We start from the raw sequence: 18,057 nt of genomic DNA on the forward strand, positions 1-18,057 counted from the left end.
GTTTTGTAAAGCTGTAGTAAGACATTTAATCATACAATCACAGGATGGTTTGGGTTGGAAGGAATCTTAAAGATCGTTTCATTCCACCCCCTGCCATGGGCAGGGACACCTTCCACTAGACCAGGTTGCTCAGACCCACCATCTAACCTTGCCTTGATGTTAAGGCTGAGAAAAATCTGTGAAATATGAGGAAAGACAGGGTTTTTAATCTTGAATAAATAGCTGAATTTAAAAATTACAGGAAAAAACTCCCACAATCACAACCAAACAACAAACCCCCACCCACCATTGTGAACCATGACAGCAAAGTGTTCAGGAGCACATTCATATCACCAAATTTTGCTCGAGTCTCTCTGGGAATGCAGCAGCCACTGCAAATTTGGGATTGTTGCGCCAGCTCCCGAAAGCGAAATCTCCAGGCAGCACCAGACACAAAATGTGACATCCACACCCCAACAAGCCGGCCCTGCACAGCGCCTGCGAAGCCATCTGCTGTTCCTGATATCCTGGAGGATTTTGTTTTTCCACAAAATTACTGAGCCCAGCAAATCCAGCAGGCAAAGCTCCCTTTGGCTCGAAGGGAAGGGCTGGAAGGGATGGGAAGGATAAACGTCACCCAGAGGTTTTTGCGACTTCTCTTTCCCTTCCCAGCCTCCTGTACAGGTCGTTTGTTTTCTGTTGTAGCTCTGAGGTGGAAACACAGATCGCTGCTGGGGTCAATAAACAGATCCCATCTTATTCAATAATAAATAAGGTTGTACCAGTCAGCAGCAGAGCTTCCTCAGAGATTTGCCTAAATGTATTCTCACCAAAGCTGGGAGCACAGAGGTTCCACTTCCCTATCCTTTAAATCTTGGAATTGTGCCCAGGAAACTCAGTGTCAAACATTCATAAGAAAACTCAAGAACCTGGACTTTTTGCAAACACGTCCGTGTTGGTACAAAGGAAATCATTGCAGTGCAGAATCTCTCACTGCTGGGAATTGCTGCGTGACAGAGGAGATTTTTAAAAGATATTTCCACCCATTCCAAGGAGGTTTATAGGCTGCATGTCTCTGCCAGCACACCAGGCTCATTAATGGAAACCATCAGAAATAATCAATTATCCTTTCAGAAAACCTGTTGCCAGCTTGAGAAAGATCCTGGTTCTTGTCACTCCTTGCAGGGCTGGCGTTCATAATGTATCTGACAGGATTCACAGATACTTTTATGCATGACCTCCTACTCCTTCCTCTGACAGCTGACACAAAGCACGAGTGGAAGGGATCAGGATTTTACAGACAGTTTTTAAGCATCTGCCTGCTTAGAATATTGGGTTGTTTGAAGATGACACTGAATTCCCCAAGACTTTTTCGTGACTTATTAAACTTCAATATCAATTGGACAGAGTTGACCTCCATTGATTTAATGAGATTTCTCTTAGGGATTTGAGAATATCAGTTATTTTCTGAAAAACTACCTGGTATTGAAAATGCCATGCTTTAAATGTCCTTTAACTTACAAAAAAACTGTAAAAACAAGATAATTCTTCACCTAAGAGAAAATGCCCCGGGGCCAGAGGCTGCTTTGGTATTCCTGGCATGGCTGGAGGTAAGGCCAGTTCCCCCAAAAGGACACCTCAGCCCAGGGGAAGAATGAGCTCCTTGGCTGATATTATCCCCCCTTTTTCAAGGTTTGGATCCAAGGTGTGGGGAAGAGAGGAAAAAGAGGGAGGTGCCTGCATCCGGCAGTGAGAAAGGGCTCTGTCTAATGCAGAGGCAGATCCCAACTGCTCACAAGGGAGAGTCACATCATCATTCTGTCCCACCTGGGGGAAAACACGCCAAGAACTGTGTTTTAATTCTCTTTCCCTCTTAAAAAGTCACAGTTATTTGCCACTTTGTTATCAGGTAAGTGCTGTGGTACAAGAGCAGAGCAGCTCCAGCCGTTCCTCACCCTGGTCCTGTCAAACTCAGCGCTCATCCTCACCCAGTTCCCAAGGGAGACATGGGGGAAACTGGAAAATAGGTCTTATTACGACTTGTAATTGAAAAGATAAAGCTGAGAATGAGGAGGTTGCAAACACAAATTAACATGGCTGTTTTCCAGGCTGGCTCCCCCGGGAGCGAGCGTTGCTTCCCCGAGGAACCTTCGGCTGGAAAACGCTTTCGGCTGCGGGGCAGCAGTGACAGAGCTCCCTCCTGAGCGACGAGGAACAGGGAAGGGATGGACATGGACATGACCGGATCCACCCCTGGAAGTGCTCAAAGCCAGGCCAAGACCTTGAGCAACCTCATCCAGACGGAGGTGTCCCTACCCGTGGCAGGGATTTAGGACCAGATGATCTCTGAAGTTCATTCCCACCCCTCAAGAGTCCACGATTCTGTGATTCTGTGATCTACCTGCTTGAACTGATTTGTTTAGGATAAGCCACTGAGCTTATATATTTATTAAACACTTATTTTAAAACCCACTTGTTACCAAAACACCACAGAAAAGACCTGAAGCTGACAGTGATGGGGACACCACGACCACAAACAAGACCGGATTCTCTCCATTTCATCCAAAACTGATCCTTTTGCTCCTTCGACTTGACTTCTTGGTTTGCGTTTTTACTGGTTTTGTAACACCCAAAGCCCTTTGCCACTGAACCACACCGAAAAGCTCAAAACTGCAATATTTCCAAGGTCACTACTTCCTACCGCCTTTAAAACAAAGACAAACGGCCCAGGGCAGGACAAAGAAACAGCGGTTTACAGATCAAAACTGTAAAGCTAAAAGCAAACTGAAAAAGCGGCAGACATTCCTCGTTCAGCCCAGCCCTTCCCACCGCTGTATCCATGGACTCGTGGAGCAGCTCCTCAGCACAATCCCCTTTCTTTGTTTCGTCCTGGATGGGAGCTAATGAAGAGATTTGGTTGAACAGCCTTTCAGCTTGATGTCCCTGCTGACTTCCTAATGCCCAAACTGAGTTACCAAAGGGGATAATTTGCCAAGTCCAACCCAAAAGTGATTAATAATATGACAAAGTCATGATTAGAGCGGTCTATTAACTGCGAGACAATAGTGGTCTAATTGTGGCAACATTGACTTTTACTGCTGTGAAGTAGCTTGCGCTGTCATTAAAGAGATTCATGGATAACTCCGAGTTTAATGTGCAGAGTTATATTTAATATCCCAAAGATGTAATTTAGCTTTCCTTCCACCCACTCCCCATGGAGAAAACACAACATGTTTGATGGCTCTCTCAGCACTCCAGCAGCCATTAGTCATTCCAGCTACCTGTTGCATTTAAACAAAGTCGGGATGGCACGAGTGGAAGTTCAAGAGGCTGGAAACTCTCAGTGAGGTGCAGTGTGGGACCAGGGTGACGCCACCAGGATGTGGCTGTCCCCTTCCTCCCTTGTCACCTGTGAGGGCACAGACATTTCCTCAGGCCCTGGAGCCCCTCCCCAAGGCAGTGGGGACACTGACCTGACCTTCTGCCACCTTCTGCCAGACCCAGCCGCCAGCCTGACCCTGCCAAGAGCCCAGGGACATCATCCCTGCGACAGGTTCTTCCTCCTAAGCTCCCTGGCACTTCATGGAAAATCTGGGCATCACAGGGAGAGCTTGGGCTGCTTTGCTGCCTGCCGGGATCCCTTCAGCTGTTAAAGGAGCTCCTGGCTATTCTGAGCTGCAGCCTGGAGCACGGAACATCCCCCCACAGCCAATGCTCCTGAAGGGCAGCTCCAGGAGGTGGCAGAGCCCAGAGCTGGGGTGATGGTGACACCCTCACTCACACTGCCAGGGTGACTGCTTCGCCAGTGCCACGCAGCAAGCACCACTCACAGCACCCCAGCAGATCCTTCCCGGTTCTCTGTGTATTTTCTGCTGCGTTTCTCCCTTGCAGGAGTGTTTGTGAGGATATATTGTTCTGTTTCTGGAGGGCTTTGCAGGGAGCAGGCACTCAGTGATGGATTACTACAAGAGGTGTTGCTGGAGGAGAGCAGGCAGCTCTGGGGCCACAACACACCACGTGAGGCACCCACCAACTGCTGATCTCATTTTCTCTCGACTGAGGAGCATCAGCAATGTGAGCCTGATGAGCTGAGGGCTGGAAATTGGGCACGGGGAGCTGCGGTGGGAGGCGAGGGCAGGGGGGAGCACAGGGCAGCAGCTGCAGAGGAGGAGGAGGAGGAGGAGGAGGAAGGCTCTCATTAAACCCCAGCCACCGAGATGTTTATTTAGCAAAGCTGCTCAGCTTTGGAGGAAGGGACAGGGACTGGGTGGAACAGAAATCAAACATTAGAACCCCACAGCAGCATCCAGCAGCACCACAGTGACACGAGGGAATGTCCCCCTTGGGGACACAGCGCGGGGCAAACCCTGAGGGGCACCGGGGAGGGCAGCAGCAGGCAGAGCCCTTTGCAACAGGGGCTCTGGAAAGGGAGCTGGCTGGCTTATAAATCCTGGGATGCTGCGCTGGGTGAGAGGTGAGCTGCAGTGCAGCACCGTGCAGTGCTCAGCCGGCTCCTCATCCCTCTCCAAGCCTGCCGTGGCCTCGGGAATGGCAGCAGAGCGAATGGCACAGGTCAGCCCGTCCCTGTCACCCCTGAGCAGCAGGCTCTGGTGTTCCCAGAGCTCGGCCTGTGGGCACTGGGGGCTGCACAGGGCACGGCGGTGCCAGGGAGGAACTCCAAGCCCACTCTCTGGTTGTCCCCCTGCGCTGTGCTTGTGTGCCAGACCCCCGCTGACGCTTTGTTGTCACATTTCAGGCCCCCCCTCGCTGCCGTTTGGCTGCCATTGGAAACTTCATCAAGTTCTTGATTTGCTGGTGGTGCTCTCCAGGCAGGCAGGAGCTACAGGAATATGCCCTGAAATATTCCTGAGCTAGACGAGTCATTAGGAGCTGTCACTTCAAAGTCTGGCTGCCGTCAATTTGCCTTTCACAGGCAGGCTGGCAGCGCGGGAGCTGCTGCTCAAACAGCACCGAGGTGGGTCCTGGAGAGGGGGAAACATCTCATCAGCTTCTCAGCAGATGTTAAGGGGCCAGGTCAGGACACAACTGTGGGTGGGGCAGAGCTCCTGCGGCCCCTCGGACCTTACCTCGTGCTGTGGGAGGTGAGAAGGGCTGCAGAGCCCCCCTGCAGCAGCACACCCCACCCCGTCCGTCACCTGTGGGTCACAAACAGGGCTTTTTAGAGCCCCACGGCTTCTCCTGTCCAGGGAGTGACCCCAGCACCAGGAGCCCGTGTCAGCTGTCACCTGTGGACACCCTGCCCAGAGCAGCCAGAGCTCGGCTGCTGCTCAGGCTCCCTCAGGGGGACAGGGACCATGGCCCAGCCGAGGGCAGTGCTGCACCCCCAGAGTCTGGGGCAGAGGGAAATTAAGTCACAGAAGTACTTGGGGCCATCACCCATCCAGAAAGAATCACAGGATCACAGAATTATAGAATATCCTGGGTTGGAAGGGAACCACAGGCATCATCCAGTCCAACCCCTGCCCTGCACAGACACCCCAAAATCCCACCCTGGGCATCCCTAAGAGTGTTGTCCAAACTCTCCCGGAGCTCTGGCAGCCTTAGGGCTATCTCCATTCCCTGGGGAGCCTGGGCAGTGCCCAGCACCCTCTGGGGGAAGAACTTTTCCCTGATCTCCAACCTAAACCCCCTAGCACAGCTCCAGCCCTTCCTTCAGATCCTTACCCTGCTCAAAAACCAGGTTGGTTTTTTCTCTTGGCAATGAAAGTAAGAAACCAGTGACTGTTCCTCTCACTGGGCAGGGCTGCACAATGGTATGAAATATCCAGGGAGACCCTGAAAGACCTCCCCTCACTCCTTGCACACTCCCAGCACCACAGGACAGGTTTTTCCAGGTGCAGGCAGTCAATCCCAGCTGCTCTGGACGTGCCCAAGCCTTGTTTTGTTATCCCATACCAACCACAAGTAATTCCACGGAGGACAGCACAGGGAATGTGAATTGAAAACAAGTTCTCAGAGTTTGCTGAGGACTTTCACACTCAGCTCATCACACAGGGCTCAGTGGCAAAGGCCCGTCTCAGAGCAGAGGGGTGGGAATGCTCAGGAGAGGGATGTTCTGAGAGGAGACACTCAGAGAATCATGGAATGGATTAGAAGGGATTTTAAAGCTCATCTCCTTCCACCTCCTGCCACGGGCAGGAACACCTTCCACTATCCCAGGTTGCTCCAAGCCCCATCCAGGCACAGAGTCTCCCTGGAAGCTAAAATGAGGGTTTTTTTTTTCCCCTGTTCTGTGCTTCCCCAGTGCTTGGACACTGAGTCCTGCACTATCAGCTCCCACCAGCTTCCTCCTGCCAGCACAGGCTCCCCAGGAGCCCCGACAGAGCCTCCTCATCTCCTGCACACATTCAGCCACGAAATGGATCCTGGGGAGGTCAGGACAGGGATGCTCCAAGTGACTGTGCCAAAGTTTCAGTTAGACAGCAGAAAACTTCTTAAAAATTAATTTGCTGCTACCACAGGGTTCCTGCCATGCAAGAGCTTATCAGAATGCAAACTATGAGCTTCAAAGGGGAGGATGAATCAGAAGCTATTTTGAGAGTAATTATATAAGACTATAAAACTCAAACCATCTCATTATTGCACGTTGAGGATGGAGACAACCCTTCACATGGAGACCTCGCAGGGATCCAGTGTTTCCAGTGGCTGATCCACGGCCCGGGAGCAAACAGCAGCCCCATCCCTCCCAGCCAGGCAGAACTTGCTTCACTGAGCAGTGCCAGGGCTTTCCTCACCATTTGCTGCGTTTCTTGTGGGGATGTGGTTCTGTGGCTGGGAAACGAACTGGAGCAGGAGACATGGACAACTTCATCCCCAGTGCTGTTCCTTACACTGTTGCATAATTTAGAATCACAGAATATCCTGAGCTGGAAGGCACCCACAAGGATCATCGAGTCCAATCCCTGTCCCTGCACAGACACCCCAAGAATCCCTGGGAACGTTGTCCAAACTCTCCTGGAGCTCTGGCAGCCTCGGGGCTGTGCCCATTCCCTGAGGACATTTCTCTGAGAATTTGCTCTCCTGGGTAGCAGCTCTCAGCTCGTTAGTGCAAATACTTGCAAACTCTCCAATTTTATAAACTCCAAGTTATAGTTAAGGAGAAAATGCTTAAACCGTAAATCTGCACATGGAATAAAGTTCTATTCCATCATTCCCAGCCACAGCCTCGAGGCTTTCCCATGTCATGCTGGAGCCTGCAGCACCTCAGGGCTGTGAGAGGATGAGCTCCTGGGACACCCCCGAGCTGTCACCTGCGTTGTGCCCTGCCTGCAAGGAGCAAAGACAGTTGTTTTTATCCTTGCCTACATATCCAGGCTGCAGCTGAAGCTCCTGCTGTGTCTTGGCCCGGAGGAGGCAGCGCAGAGGCGTGGGTGATGCCGGTGCTGTCCCCATCCCCTCTGCACCTCATCCCTGGGTGGGGACTGTCACACCTCATGGGCTGACAGAGATGATTAAATGAGTGCATTAAACAGAGAAGAGACACTGTCAAACCCTTTGCCACCCGGTGTTCTTCGGTTCATGGTTTGGTCCTTCTTCAGTCCAGGGAACTGATGGCAAATGTTCTCAGACATGGGAGTGGGAGCTGCTCCAGGCCCCAGGGGAGTTTAAAAAAATCAGAGGGAAATCTGAACAGAGTAATTCAGAGGGACACATCAAAGGTGATTTTCAAGTGCATAATCAACTGCGAGGCACTTCAAGTCCCTATGTGAATATGTAACAAAAAAAAAAAAAGAAGGGGGGGGAAATCAACATTTATAAAGCACAGAATCACTAAGGTTGGAAAATGCCTCTAAGATCATTGAGTCCAACCAAATGGAAGTGCAGAACACGCCAAAGAAAGGGCTGTGAGGTGAGATGAGAGTTTGGTGGCCTGGGGCTTGTGCTTTTCCCACTGAAACGGAATGGAGAAAGAGTTAATTGCCCAAAAGGAAGGCAAAAATCCTGAAGAGCTGATGAGCACTGCGTGGCTCTCTGGGCAGGAGGAGCCTCCAGCACAGCAGCCAGAACAAAACTCTGAAACCCCGCATCTCTGCAGGGCTGTAACACCAAATCCGAGTACCCAACGTCCCAGATTCCCTCCTGGGCCTTGACTCTGCCCATGGACAGCCCTCAGCCCTTCCTCAGCTTCATCTCCCCAGAGGGACTGCAGACAAAACTCCCCTCTGCCACCACCACCCACAAATCCCACTGGTGACTGTGGGCTTCCCATGGTGCTGAGAGACGTCAGGGGCAAGGACTGACCCCCAGTGAAGTGGCTGGGCTGGAGGAGACCCATCACAGGCTTCTGAAGACAAAAAAAATGTTGGTTTTCAGCCATTATTGACTGATTTGGGCTTTCCCTCAAGGCTGCAGATTTGTCACTGAAACTTCTGCTGGCGTGTGCAACCCAAAGGGGAACTTTGTGCTGTCAGAAGCACAGCATTTCTGTTATCAAAAGTGACAAAAAAAGAGAAAAAAAAAAAAAACCAAACTTTTTCAAACCGAAGGAAACATTCCCTGGTGATTTATGTCACTTTGTGACTTAATCAGCTGCTCTCTAGAGCATTATAAATGTGATAGGAAGAGTTGTCATTGCTTTCTGCCTAACTGATGACAAGCTAATGAACTATTATAAGCCACAGTGAATGCAATTATGGCACAAGGCTGTGTGCTAATCCCATGACATTTTATCACAATATGCTGTAGCAACATCTGTAAACAACCCGGTGGTGCTGAACACACACACACACAGTGGCCAGGGCTGGGGTTAAATCCCTGCTGAGCATCCTCATCCCCGGGGCTGGGACCCCGCACAGACGGGGCTGAGCTGAGCCCTGTGCGCCAGGGGAGCCCGGCTGAGGCTGCTCAGCACGGGGGAAGCCTCTTATCCAGAGCTGGAGCTGAGCAGAGCCAGGCAGAGAGGAAAGCACGGGAATCCAGACGCTTCTGGGATGCAGAAATCCAACTGCGTTTCAGGACGCAAAGCAAAGGGAACAAGGAAAAGCTTTTCACTCTGTCTTGCCTTGAGCAACCAAAAACCCTGGAATTTGGGATTTCCTTTCAAAAACTTGATCAAAGCCGTGTCTGCTGTGAGACACCAGCGAGGCTGGGCTCAGCAATGCCTCTGTGCCCAGACCCTCCACCCTGGAGCTGCCACCTCTCTGCCCCTCGCTTCCAACACTGGGATCCAGTCTTGGGAAAGGCTTCCCTGTTTCTCCCTCTCAGACTCCATTTTGGCTCAAAACCCCACTAAAACCAGGCTGCCTTGAAAAGATCTCAGGGTAAAGCTTGGCAGGGAGCAGAACTGGGGTCTCTCCCCATCCCAGTGCTGGAAGTCTCCCACCCTGGGATCCAGGCTCCACAAGAGCTCCACAAAGGTCTGGGGACCCCAAAAACCTCAGCCAGGGTGGGGAAAAAACCCCAAGCATGGGACAAAGCAGCTCTGAAAAGCTTCCCAGAGGCTTTGCTGAGTGTCCCCTGCCCAGGACATGGAGCCCCCCCAGCACAAGGGGCTCCTTGAGCTACTGAGACGTTCTGGACGAGTTCATTGCCCGGACCTGCCCCATGGGAAACCCAAAACTGGAGGCACAGGATCCTTCCAGAACTGCCCTGGCTCCAGGTGCCAGGTGATCCCCAGCCTGGTACCCTCGAGCTGCCAACTGGAGCCACCTAGACCCAAAAAACCCACAGCAGTCCCTCTTCCCCCGTGCCTCTCAACTTGTCATGCTCCCAAGACCACCACGCAGCTGGCAGATCCAGGGCTGGATTCAGATGGAGCAGCCAGGAAGGGCTCACCAGCCTGGAGCCCCTGGCTGGTACAGGGACCCTGCACCGAAATGCAGAGCTTTGGAACAGAGCAGTTCTTTGTTCAAGCTGCCCTGAGTGAGGAGGGGACTTCCTCCCCGTGGCTCTGCTCCTGCCATCAGCAGCTGCTGCTGCTGCTTCCATCAGCTTGGAGCAAAGACAGGGATCTTTAACCCCTCCAGTGTGCTGCTGTGCAGCAGTGGAGTGTGCAGGCTGGGCTGCCTGATCCTACACATTGATTAAATGGATTCTGAGATGCCCTTTTCCAACGACTCCTACCACTCCACACCCTGCAGCTCACGATTCTTTCAGCATGAGCATTTTGTCCAGAGCCCAGATTCAGAGCTGGGAACAAATAACTCCAAGTAAACGTTCACCAGCATCCAGGAGATGAAGTGCTGCATCTGGAGAGAGAAACTGAGGAGGTGTCACCTCACACTGTGCTACATAACCGTATTCATTTCTTTGCAGCAGCTACAAACTCACAGAAAATCAGATTATTACAACACCAGGGGCTAGAATTGCTGGGCAATTATTATTCCAAACGGTCCAGGGCCGTGTGCCTTAAGGATGGTTTGGAGAGGGCTGGTGTGAAGGGAGCTCCTGGCGTGCTGCCTTCAGGCTTTGCTGCACAGTTTGCTGTGATGTTGTCAAACATGAACCTGCTACAGCACAACAAACCGAACTAAACACAGAGACACCCTCAGCCAGCAGCTGCGGCTCCGCCGCGCGCAGGGCTCCCCGCAGGAGAACTTTCTTTCCTCCCCTAGGCAGGGAAAATGCACAGTTAGTAGACAATCACTCCAAAAAATCCCCTCCCTGACCCTCCAGGATGCCATTTTGCAAGGTACAAATATAATTAAAGACAACACATGGCAGAGGGATTTAATTGCATCTCTCCCCAACAACTGCCAGCGCGGTTGCTCTGTCAGGGAGTCCGCTGGATGGAAACGCTCGCAGGCAGGATCCCTGATTTTCCAGCCATGCAGACGGGAAGGGGAAATACACGTTGTCATCTTTGAAAGAGAAACAGCAAATATTAAAGGTGGGAAAAGCTGCCTAACCAAGATGAGATGGAAACCTGGGGTCCTGAGAAAGAATACTCGATTGTACCTGGAAATGGGAGCAGTGAGAAGAAACAGTTACGAGAAACAAGGGTAGCTGAGGCTATAGTTAAATAAAACAATTGGAGCAGACACGAGCCCCCGTTCTGGGTCTGGTTTATCCCTGCACAATGAGCGCACACACACACGGGGGATGATCCGGCTGCCAGGAGCACACGGCGAGTGCAGCAACTCCAGCACAGCCAGGATGCCGAGGAACAAACACCTGCAAACCCAGAAACACCAACCACCTTCCCGGAGCCATCCCACAACACCGTGGGGAAGATCCGAGCCGGGCTGTGCCCTGGTTTGAACCAGCCCAAAGCAACACGCTGCCTCTCAGTGCAACGTCGGGAGAATTCTGAGAGCATGGGGGGAAATGTTTCAACAGCAAAGGCATTTGGCTGGAGCGAAATTATGAAAATATGCTTCGCATTATGAAAAAAAAAAAATAAAATAAAGGCGAAGAATTATTAAAGTAACTTCGGAAATGTGGACTTACCAGAGCGGTGGCAGCTCCTCCGCCGCCTGCTCGCGCATCAATTAACGCCGGCAGCAATCCCGCTGCTGTTTCTATGGAGTTGGGGATGCTGATCCCTGACTATGCATGAGGCTACTGCAGCTGCATGGGAACAGGCTCCCGGGTCCGCACGGATCCACGGGCACGAGCAGCCCGCCCTGCTGTGCCTCGGGAACGAACCAAGCAGCGGCAATTAGGCGGCTGCAAAGCTGCGCCTATGCAGAGAGGTGCTCACACCTCCCGAGCACGCACACTCCGCCCGGCTCCAGAGGGGCATTTTATTTACCAGGACCATCACAGAGCATGGCCAGAGGCAGCCGGGGAGCCGCAGATCCGCACACAATGCACGAGCGGAGACACATGTCTGTAGACAGGCGATTTAATCCGTTCTTTCCTCGATTTACTCGGCCGGTTTCAACCTTATTTCAATTCAGTTTTACAAACCTTCCTCTGGCAGCAAGGTTTGAACCTGATACCTCCAGGATCTGAGCCTGGTTTAGTTGGGCTGAAAAGCTGCACGTAGCTCTTTCCTGGGAGGAAAGGCAAGATCCATTTTGCAAGTGCATCGCTCTGTGGTAAAAAAGATATTTGCCCCAAGGAGCTGCTCCTCACATGCCAGGCCTCTGAAAACTCAAGCTTCAGTGATTAATATTAGCTTTGCCTGGGTGGCTCGGAGCATGTTTACTGTTATATTGACTTAAAATCCACTTGAATGGCGATTCAGAAAAGCGTGTTATTACGCCTGGTGAGTAAATTCAAGGCATGCCCATATTTCACAGGTAGTGGCTGAAGGCATCCCATAACCATGAATGGGGGTGTCATCACTTCTCCCATTAGTCAAGCAAATCTATCAGGGGATAGGGTTGGTTTTTTTTTTTTTTTTTCTCAGGAAATACTCCTGAACCAATTTCTCAGTAAAAAAAATGATCTTTCTGTGCCAACGTTCCTGCGATGAAAAATCCTCTATTGCCCAGAAATTCCCCCCTTTTCCTGCCCGCAGCAAGAGCACTTCTGTGCTTGGTTTAACATTTTAATAGTCTTTGCCAAGTGCCAGGAGGGTGTTCAGCGCTGTACGAGCTGCACTGCCTGCACCGGGACCTTCAAAAAGAGCAGTTCACACAAGGGGCAAAGCAGTAAATGTGCTCTGAATTCCTGGGGGCTGGAACACAGGAGAGCTGGCACAGTGTGCTGGGGAGCACGGGTTAGCAGAAGGTCTCTGTGTCTGCCCCAGCTGTCCTGCTCCCTCCTCTCACCCCAGCTCTCTCCTCCTGCAGCGGGAAAGCACAGGAGCATTTTGCTGGGGTGGATCAGCGCGTGAGGGAGGGTTTGAGGAGGGTTCTCACCACGCTGAGAGGAACAGGGACAACCTGCAGCCCCTCTGCACATCACCCACTGCTCCCTGCCCTGGTTCCACGGGGCAGCAAGGCTTCGTACAAACGGATCATTAAGGCAAAAAAAACCCCAAACCCCTAGTTAGGTTGTTTAAAGAAAGTCACAGCACAGAAGTGCTGAAGGTAGAAATCAAACCCAGAGGTTTTCTCCTGGATGTGCTTTGATCCCAGGATAAATTCCTGCCTGTACCCAGGCACCGTCCTTTAAATCAACATCATGAGACGCCGGCTCCAGTCACAGAATCATGGAATCCCAGACTGGTTTGGGTGGGAAGGAGCTTAAAGACCATCCAATTCCACCCCTGCCACCGGCAGGGACACCTTTCACTGTCCCAAGAGGCCTTGGACACTTCCAGTGACCCAGGGACAGCCACAGCTTCTCTGGGCACCCAGCCTGCCCACCTTCACAGGGAACAATTCCTTCCCAATATCCCATCCAAACCTCCTCTCTTTAGTAACGCTCACCAGGCCTGCCAGGATCATTTCAGAAGGAGCCAAGCTGCCCCTTTCCCCCACAGGATCTCCTGGGACGGGCTGGCAGCCTCACCCAGGCTCTGTGAAGCCACGGGGAGCTGGGAACAGGCTGTGGGGATCCACAGGACCACAGAACCTCCTGAGGATCCCACCAGGATCCCTGAAGCACAGCACAGCACCCCTCCAAGCACCCTGTTTCCCAAAGACCCCGGAGCCTGTTGCAGCTGCACTCCCGTGGGCAGAGGGGACAGATCCCTGTCCCCAAAGGCAGAGGGGACAGATCCCTGTTCCCACGGACAGAGGGGACAGTTCCCTGTTCCCAAGGGCAAAGGGGACAGATCCCTGTCCCCAAGGGCAGAGGGGACAGATCCCTGTTCCCATGGACAGAGGGGACAGATCCCTGTCCCCAAGAGCAGAGGGGACAGATCCCTGTTCCCATGGGCAGAGGGGACAGATCCCTGTTCCCATGGGCAGAGGGGACAGTTCCCTGTCCCACGGGCAGAGGGGACAGATCCCTGTTCCCATGGGCAGAGGGGACAGATCCCTGTTCCCATGGGCAGAGGGGACAGTTTCCTGTCCCCAAGGCCAGAGGGGACAGATCCCTGTCCCAAGGGCAGAGGGGACAGATCCCTGTTCCCATGGACAGAGGGGACAGATCCCTGTTCCCATGGGCAGAGGGGACAGATCCCTGTTCCCATGGACAGAGGGGACAGTTTCCTGTCCCCAAGGGCAGAGGGGACAGATCCCTGTTCCCATGGGCAGAGGGGACAGATCCCTGTCCCGTGGGCAGAGGGGACAGATCCCTGTCCCACGGGCAGAGGGGACAGTTCCCTGTTCCCATGGGCAGAGGGGACAGTTCCCTGTTCCCATGGGCAAAGGGGACAGATCCCTGTCCCCATGGCTCTGTGGGGACCTGACTCCCCTGCTCCAGAGGCCTTTGCCCTTCAGTACAGCTGCACCACAAACCCTCTCAGCCACATCCAAGAGCTGTCCCTGCCCCTCCAGGGCACAGAAGGGACGAGTCCCTCCTCTCAAGGGCTGCCACCCGTGGTAAATGTTGTCCCCGGAGCACAGGCAGTGTCACTGCCCGCAGCACGGGTGGCACTCCCAGCCGAGGCCTGGCAGGGAGGAGAGAGATCAGATGGAGGGAGCTCCGGGGGAGGGTGGAGACAGGCACAACGAAAGGATGCTGCAGCTCCTCCATCTCAGAGCCCCCAGCCAGCACATCAGTTCTGCTCCTGGCGCTGCCACGCGCCCAGCTGCAGGGAGAGCTCCCCCTCAGAGCCCCACCAAGGCAGCAGCACCCAAACCTTCCCCAGCCAAACTCCTCATTTTTGCTGACGGGTCTGGCTGCAGCAGCCTGCAATCCTCCTTTGTTGGGTGTACCCGACAGAAATGCTGCAGCTCGGCTGCTCTTGTTGGCCGTGAGGAGGAGACTCAGCTGTTACATAACCAGGGAGTAGAGGTGCATCCACTCCGTGCACAGCGGCCCTTCCAGCCACTCAGTCCTGAATGGTTTAAAAAAAAAAAAAATTAAACCACCGCACAAAAACTTGCTCTTACGTAAACCATTTAGTAATGCTTTTATATTCACAGGGGTTTTTTTCCATTCTTGGATGCAGTTCAAGAAGGCTGGTGGGGCCTGGCTCCACACATTCCCCGAGGATACTGCCCCCCATCCACGCATGAAACAGCAGAAAAGACCAAACTGGGCTGAGCTGTGCAGGAGCAGCCTGGCTCCAGCTTTGGCAGTGCTTCCCTCCACCTGAACTTCATCAGGACACTCCACAAGCCAAGCTGATCCAGCCAGTGGTTAATAGATTTATCCAAGAGGCAACAAACTCCACGAGAAGCCGGAGACTCCACATGATGATGACAAACAAGGCCAGCATGACTCCAGCAGATTTGGTGTTTGGCTGCTGGGGACACTCCAGCAGGAGCCAGGGCTCCTCTGCCCTGCTCCTGACGCAGCACCTGCCTGCTGCCATCTGCTCACCTTCACACAGCCCCACCTTCCTTCCCTCTGCCTGCCTTTGTGAGGACGGGCTCGCTGGGTCTGAGGCACTGAGCACTGAGCAAATCTACGTGGGACTTCAGGATAAAATGGACAAAGCATCGATGCAGATAATTTAATAAACCTCCAGACGCTGATGGGGAAGGCATCATACCTCTGTAACTGTGTTAGTCAACACTTGATGCAAACAGATCTTTTTTTTCCCCCCTTGCTGGAGCAGCTTTACAGCCAGGAACTGAGAAATATTCGTACATGTCAGGCCCAAACTGTGTCCTCAGTGCTGTCTAGACATAAAAATGGGCCCAGTCGTGCAGAGCAGAGACAACAGCCCCGGCTGTTCGTGCAGCCAGCCCGGCACAGCTTGCCTGGGGCGCTGGGGCTGCCACTCAAACCACGGCTCAGAGCACATAGATATTCACCCTGCTAAAGGCAGATGATGATGATGTGATCCCGACCTGGACACGAGGTCCTGGACAGGCTGCACAAACAAATGCAGATCTGTCAAATCAGCGTGGACACAACAAGAGCAGCGCAGAGTATTTCTCCTGCAGAGTCAGGAAAATGTTAATTTTGGCGCAAGGTAAAGAATTTCAAGTTGTTGCAATAAGTTTGCAAGCTGTTTGCTCTGTTGGCAACAGAGAAAACTGCTGCACGGGATGTGATGTGTAAGGACACAACCAGCCATGGTAAGAGGCCTCCAGAACAGGCAGGTACAAAACAAACTCATTTTAACAAGAGAATTAAGTCACAGGCAAAGTGGGATGGGAAAGGAAGGGGTTTGCCTGGAGGTATCAGCAAAGAAGAGCTGGAGGCACCCCTCAAACCCAGGGCTGTCAGAATCCTGGTGCCCTGTGCCCTGGGGGTGCCAGCTGCACCCCAGCACGAGATCCTGGCAGAGAGGGGCAGGAGAAAGGGAGGGAAGGTGACGCAGGAAGCCTTGGACAGGCATTGATGGGCGGCTGTGCTGCACAGGGGCTCTCACAGTGTGCTCAGCAGAGGAGGAAAGTTTGTGAAACTCATGCTGTAGAGAACTCTGTGAAATCCATTGGATTTACAGATCATTGCCCGCAGGAACCTTAGAAGAAGCCCTCTATGAAAATGTTGGAATGCACAAACAACTTTCAGCAGGTTACCAATAATTCTAAAAGCTATGAGATTTGGGGTTTTGCTCCTCAGCACGTGAGCCTGGGCTTCCATCTGCCCCTGCCAATGTCTTCCGAAGTGACGGCAGGAGATTTCTCTGGAGCCAGCAGCTGTGAGAACAGGTGCAGGGAAAATTCCCCACTTTGCAACAAGGAGCTGCCCCTTTGCTCCTGGAGCAGAATTCCTGCTCCTGACTCATTCCTGACACACCAGAGTCCCTCCTTGACTCCACAACCTGACCAGGAACAACTCAGGCAGTTCTTAGGGAAGGCAGGACACACACAGGAAAGTACATCAAGATCCCTCACTGATGAACAGAATTCCATGGGAATTCCCTCCATCTCTCAAACCAGGATAGCACCAATCAGTTCTCACCATCCCAGTGGCTTAAGAAGGCTCTTTGCTGCTTTTTGGTTAGTTTGGTTTTGTTTCATACAGGACAGGAGTCTTTTTGTGTTTTTGAAAAAGGAACTTTCACGGGAACTTTATCTCATGAAGCAGCCCAGAACATCCCGGCTGTCCCCCCGTGCAGCCATCCCAATCCCACATCAACAAGTGGGGCAGGACTTGACCCAAATCTCCACCATGGGACATGTGGAAAGGGAAGGAACCCTCCCAGAGGGGTGCCAGGACCAGACCCTGGGTCTAACACGGGGCTCCCAAACATTTTCCTCCCCGTGTAGGGGCTGGACGTCCCTCCTGCCTTCCACCAGCACCCTCCAGCAGACGGGAGCAGGGGCCGTACCTGGCTCGGAGATGATCAGGCTCTGGTCAGAAGGCAGCAGGAGGAATTCCCTGCAGGTGTCCAGGTCCAAGCTGGGCAGGCTCTTCTTCTGGCACAGCTCGGTGAGGATGCTGATGGCCCTGCGACAGCGGCCGTCCTCCCTGGGACCGCTCATCGCCCTCTCCGCATCCTCCGCTCCCTCTGCTCTCTAGGAAACTCAGACCAGGAGGAGAGGGTGGGCTTGGGGCTCCTCACAGGAGCAGCTTCACTCCAGTTCCATCCTCTGGCGTGGCAGCACCTGCTGGGACACCCGGAGCTGGCCCAGGGTCCCCGCTCGGAGCCGGAGCCCGCAGCCCCCGGCGCTCCCGGTGCCTCATTGCCTCTGAGATCACAGCTCTGTTTACTGCCAAGGCTGCTCCAGACAAAGAACCTCCTACCAAACTCAGTTTCGTGCCCTCCACACGAGAGACGTATTAAAGCTGCAGCCCAGATAATTCCTTTTAACCCTTTCACTGCTGCCCTCTCTCCAGGTATGAAGTTTCACGTCCCAACCCCGGATTTTGCAAATGAAACGAGTGGTGAAACCTCCTGGCTGAGGACAGCACTTCACCAGAGAAGAGGAACCAGAGTTCTCCCACAAACACTGCACAAACTACTTACAGCTGCCAAAGGCAGCAGAAGAAAAGCTGCGGGTTTTATTGATTTGTTTGTGCTGGTCCTAACACACCAGGCTGCAGATGGCAATAGAGATTGAGAACGCCGTTCTGGCTCATAATTAGATTTTTTCCCTTTCACTTTCTGCAGTATTTTTTTATTCCTGTTGCAATTTAGCAGGCAGGTCATGCCATGCGACAGAGCATATATTTGACAGGCAATTGTGGAGCAGGCAATTAAAATTATGTACA

At 52.7% G+C, this 18,057-nt stretch overlaps 1 protein-coding gene across 1 annotated transcript in view; it reads right to left on the reverse strand.

Annotated features, from left to right (window-relative positions):
- The window catches only part of SYT6 (synaptotagmin 6), a 37,010-nt gene extending 19,495 nt beyond the window's left edge, over positions 1 to 17,515 (reverse strand). Inside the window, exon 1 of the mRNA XM_066204025.1 lies at positions 17,174 to 17,515. Coding sequence (XP_066060122.1) covers positions 17,174 to 17,327 — 154 coding nt within the window. The 5' untranslated portion in view covers positions 17,328 to 17,515. The remainder of the gene's footprint in view (positions 1 to 17,173) is intronic.
- Between the last annotated feature and the right edge of the window lie 542 nt (positions 17,516 to 18,057).

The sequence above is a fragment of the Chamaea fasciata genome, unplaced genomic scaffold (assembly GCF_029207755.1).
Source record: "Chamaea fasciata isolate MVZ Bird 193981 ecotype frontalis unplaced genomic scaffold, bChaFas1.0.hap1 SCAF_25, whole genome shotgun sequence".
NCBI classification, from domain to species: Eukaryota; Metazoa; Chordata; class Aves; order Passeriformes; family Sylviidae; genus Chamaea; species Chamaea fasciata.